At 69.9% G+C, this 4,365-nt stretch overlaps 1 protein-coding gene across 3 annotated transcripts; it reads right to left on the bottom strand.

Annotated features, from left to right (window-relative positions):
- Positions 1–180: 180 nt before the first annotated feature.
- On the bottom strand, positions 181–4,351 carry CTU2 (cytosolic thiouridylase subunit 2). 3 transcript variants are annotated; one of them, XM_075511077.1, is made up of 15 exons: positions 4,214–4,351; positions 3,624–3,698; positions 2,956–3,034; positions 2,807–2,866; positions 2,670–2,730; positions 2,389–2,498; positions 2,019–2,290; positions 1,806–1,941; positions 1,541–1,672; positions 1,340–1,431; positions 1,155–1,246; positions 976–1,063; positions 826–892; positions 683–741; positions 183–576 (listed from the first exon to the last, which is right to left on the bottom strand). In XM_075511077.1, the coding sequence occupies exons 1-15, from the start codon at positions 4,291–4,293 to the stop codon at positions 513–515; spliced, it is 1,467 nt and encodes a 488-aa protein (XP_075367192.1). In that variant the 5' UTR covers positions 4,294–4,351; the 3' UTR covers positions 183–512. The 3 variants fall into 3 exon arrangements, with proteins under 3 accessions (XP_075367194.1, XP_075367193.1, XP_075367192.1); XM_075511079.1 differs by lacking the exon at positions 683–741 and having other exon boundaries at positions 181–576; XM_075511078.1 differs by lacking the exon at positions 3,624–3,698 and having other exon boundaries at positions 182–576; positions 4,214–4,339.
- Positions 4,352–4,365: the final 14 nt, after the last annotated feature.

Here is a 4,365-nt window from a genome sequence, read left to right as displayed (position 1 = left end):
GCTCCAGAACCAGGTTGAACTCAAAAGCAATAGCCCCCCCAGGACAGGGGGCCTTGGGTTGTGCCCCCCCCACCCCCCCAGCCAGGGGTGGGGGCTGGCAGCCCCAGCTGGACTCTAAACACTTGTGACTTTGGTGGTTTTTTTTTTTTTTTTCTATTAAGTCAAATGGTTTATTTATACAGATATCTAATAAAACAAAGCTGAGGCCTCCCCGGCTGATGCCTGGCAGGGGTGGGGAGAGGAGGGTGCAGGGTGGGATGGGGGACCTGCTGCCCTCGGGGCGGGGGGGGGGGGTACCAGCACCCTTAGCACCCCCCAAATGGGGGCTGGGGGCTCTCCCTGCACCCCGGCTGTAACCAAAATGGGCTGTAAGAGCAGCTCCCTGGGTGCTGGGGTCCCCAGGGGCTCTGGTCCCCCACCGTCCTATGGGGCATCCCTGGGGGGGGTGTCACCCAGCCCCACCGGTGCCCCAGAGGGTTGGGGGTCTGTGTCCCCTGCTGTTCCCAGGCCCTTCAGCTCTCGCCGGGCTCCTCATCCTCCAGCCGGACCTCCTGGCTCTGCTCCTTCATCTGTGCCCTGCAAGAGATGAACACGGCGTGGACGGACGGACGGACGGGGCATTGGGGGGGGGGGGGGGGGGGCCGAGCCGGCGGGGAAGGGAGGGGACCCCCGTCCCCCCTACCCGTGGATCCTGCGCTGGGCCTCGGCGCGCACGTAGGGCGGCAGCGTGGCGAGGGGGCCCTGCAAGAGAGGGGTGGTGGGGACGTGGGGACAGGGACCCCCGTCCCTGAGGAGAGCCGCCCCGCTGTGCCCCGAAAGCCTTACCAGTTCCTTGAAGGTGAGGCGGCAGCCGTAGCACAGCAGGGGGATGAAGGCAGCTTTGCTCTCAGCCCTGCAGGGACAGGGGACCCTCAGCGGTGCCGGGCCGGTGGCCCCGGTGCCGGCACCGCATCCCCCCCCTGCCCACGTGCTCACCCCGCTGCCGGGGTGTCCTGGCAGCACCCGTTCCCCACCAGCTCTGGCTCCTCCGTGATCAGCGTGGGCTCCAGGGCCAACTCCTCCTCTGCAAGAGCCGGAGGGCAGGGGTGCGATTGGGGGTGCGTGGCTGCCCCCCCCGCAATCCCCCGTGTCCCCCCACCGCCTGCCCCACTCACCCCCAGCGATGTCTAGGGCGCACAGGCAGAGCAGGCAACGCTGGGACTCGCTGCTCGCCTTGGCCGGAGCCGGGCTCAGCTTCTCACCCGTCCTGCAGCCAACGCAGGGGGGGGTGAGCGGGTGCACCCCGCTGACCCCCAAACCCCCCTCACCCTGGGGTGCCCCTGTGCAGAGCATGCCATACCGGTAGACGGTGCTGATGGTGGAAGGGAAATCCTCCTGCAGCCCCAGGAGGAAGTTCTCCATCAGACGGTGGATGCTGGGCTTCTCCCGGCGCTGGGGGAGCGAGCAGAGAGGGCAGGGGTGGGATGGGGGGGGGTCCCATCCCCACCGTGGGGGCGTGGAGCTCAGGATCCCCCCTGCAGGGGACAGGGGACACCCCTACCTTGGTGGGGAGGGGTGGCGCGATGACGGTGGGGACATGGAAGAAGTGGTTGTAGAAGGCAATCTCCTTGGCCATGTACTCCCGCATGGGACGCACCACCATCACGTCACCATGGCGGTTGTCCACGAAGCCCTGTGGGTGTGCCGGATGCCGAGGGACCGCGCCGCCACCAAGCCACGGACACCCCCCCAACGGCATCGTGTCACCCCTCCGGGCGGGGACAGCCATCCCCAGCTCGGGGACAGGGTGCCGGCGGGCTGCTCACCGTGTCGACGGCGAGGAAGGCCCCACGACCCAGCGCCAGGTTGGTGAGGAGCTTGATGGCCACGCGGGTGCAGCTCTCGCCCGTCATCACCTTGGCGTAGCCCCTGGTCCGGGCCGTCTGCAGGATGAGGTGGGTCCTGGGGGACAAGGCGATGCCGGCTCAGAGCTACCGCACCACACCCGGTGCCGGTGCCGGGCAGGATCAGCCCCTCACCGCAGCATCTGCAGCAGCTCCTCTCTCGCCGTCGGCGTCTCCACCGCCTCGAAGAGCCGCAGCAGCTCCTGGGTGTGGGCAGCGGCGGGCAGGCGAGGGGCAGCCAGGTCCCCCGCCTGGGTGCCGAGGCTGGGCGGCGAGGTGCCACCGTCCCCGTCCCCCTCCTGCCGCTGCTGCTGGATGAAGCCCTCCACAGCCTCCTTGTAGGAGGGACCGGGCTTGCCGGAACCCTCCGGCCCCGGCCGCAAGATGGATGCGGGCAGCTCCAGCGCCTGCGGGGCAGAGATGGGTACCGGAATGGGTCTGGGGGTGGCCAGGCGTGTCCCCCTGCCCCGGGGGGTGTGTGTGTGTCCCCCCGCCACCCCCGTACCTGCTCCAGGTGGGCGAGGTGGTAGGGGAAGCCGGTCGCCTGCAGCAGGGTCTCCATGAGGGCCAGGCTCTGCTCCCGCTGTGCCGGGCTCTGCCCGCGCACCGCTCCCTCTGCAAGGCAGGTGGGCAACGCCGGGGCCGCCGCCACGGTGAGGAGGGGGCACCCACCTCCCACCCCCGCTGAGGGGGACACCCCAGGGTGCCACAGCCTCGCTGGGCTCGGTGGCAGCCCCCAGCCCTGGCGCGGCTCAGACGGACCCTACGCTGGGAGCGGGTCCTTACCGTCAACGTAGATGAGGCCGGGGACGAAGCGGAGCCTCTTGGCCGTCTCCCGGCTGAGCCCCTGGCAGAGGCGCAGGGTGAGGGGGGTGGGTGAGCCGTAACCCCCCCCCAGACCCCCCCATCGCCCCCGCTCTCACCTCCTGGACCTGCCGGAGCATGGCGCTGGAGGCCGCCCCCCCCGACAGTGCCAGCAGCACCTGCGGGGACAGGAGGGACGGTCACCAGCCCCACCGCTGCTGCCCAGGTCATCGCCCCACCACCACGTCCATGTGCCCCCCCCCGGTACCTTCTCTCCCGGGAAGATGACGCGGTTCTTGCCCAGCATCGCACGGAACTTGTGCACGAAATACTCGCGGAAGCAGCCGCTGTGGGGACACGGGGACACGGTCCTGAGCCATGGCATGTTCCACGGCCCCCAGCCCCCATGTCCCTGAGCCCCAGTGCCCCTGAGCCCCGCATCTCCAAGCCTCGACGTCCCCGAGACCCAATGTCCCTGACACCCAAAGTCCCCAAGCCGCAATATTCCTTTGCCCTGCTGTCCCCAAACCCTGTCTCCAAGCCCTGCTGTCCCCAAGCTTTGATGTCCCTGAGACCCAATGTCCCCAAGCCCCAATGTCCCCAAGCCCTGATGTCCCCAAGCCCTGATGTCCCCAAGCCCTGATGTCCCTGAGACCCAATGTCCCCAAGCCCCAATGTCCCCGAGACCCGATGTCCCCGAGACCTGATGTCCCCGAGACCCAATGTACCCAAGCTTTGATGTCCCCGAGACCCAACGTCCCCAAGCTTTGATGTCCCTGAGACCCAATGTCCCCAAGCTGTGATGTCCCCGAGACCCAATGTCCCCAAGCCCTGATGTCCCTGAGACCCAATGTCCCCAAGACCCAATGTCCCCGAGACCCAATGTCCCCAAGCCCTCCATCCCCGCACCCGGCAGCCCCCGTCCGGGCCGCTCACCGGCAGAAGGCGTCCCCGAGGCGGATGACGAGGCTGGCAGAGCCCTGCCCGCACTTCACGCATGGCCGCGGGTGGCTGCGGGGGCACGGGGGGTCACCGGCCCGAACCGGGGGCACCGGTCCCCGCCGCGCCCCAGAGGCGGCACCGGGCAGGGGGGGGGGCGGCGATCCCGGTCCCTGAGGCAGCACCAGGGGGTACCGGGGACAGTACCGCGGGGGGGGGGGGGGTACCGAAGGCAGCACCGGGAGGTACCGGAGGGGTACGGGGGGGGATACCGTGGGTAGCACCGGAGGGGGATTGGAGGCGGCAACGGGGGGAAGTACCGGGGCCAACACCAGAGGCTGCACAGGGGGGGACCGGCGGGATAACAGGGACAGAACCGGAGGCAGCTCCGGGGGGTACCGGAGGGATAGCGGGGACAGCACCGGGGGGCTACCAGGGCGATACCGGGGGGGGGGGGGTAACGAGGGTAGCAACGGGGGGTACTGGGGACAGTACTGGGGAGGTAGCGGAGGCAGCACGGTGGGGATACCGAGGGGGTACCAGGAGCGGCCCCGGGGGCCAGCCCGGGTCCCGGGTCGCGCTCCCACCTGTGTCCCGGGGCGCGGCGGCGCCGTGCCGGTGCCGTGTCCTCCCCGCACCCTGCGTCGTCCCCCGCCGCCTCGCACATGGCGACCGACTCCCGGTGCCGGTCCCGGTCCCGCTCCGCTCCCCTCGCGGCGCGCAGCAGTGACGCGACGGC

Source organism: Mycteria americana, chromosome 8, assembly GCF_035582795.1.
Source record: "Mycteria americana isolate JAX WOST 10 ecotype Jacksonville Zoo and Gardens chromosome 8, USCA_MyAme_1.0, whole genome shotgun sequence".
Classification (NCBI taxonomy): domain Eukaryota; kingdom Metazoa; phylum Chordata; class Aves; order Ciconiiformes; family Ciconiidae; genus Mycteria; species Mycteria americana.
The sequence above is the reverse complement of the archived record's forward strand: the minus strand, read 5'-3'. Positions and strand labels throughout refer to the sequence as shown.

Bases quoted from the DNA above. Each gene is read 5' to 3' on its own strand.
- CTU2 (XM_075511077.1), bottom strand. From the start codon at position 4,293: ATGTGCGAGGCGGCGGGGGACGACGCAGGGTGCGGGGAGGACACGGCA. The intron at 2,291-2,388 runs GTACGGGGGTGG...TCTGCCCCGCAG, and splicing joins ACCTCGCCCACCTGGAGCAG to GCGCTGGAGCTGCCCGCATC. The intron at 1,942-2,018 runs GTGAGGGGCTGA...CTTGTCCCCCAG, and splicing joins GAGCTGCTGCAGATGCTGCG to GACCCACCTCATCCTGCAGA.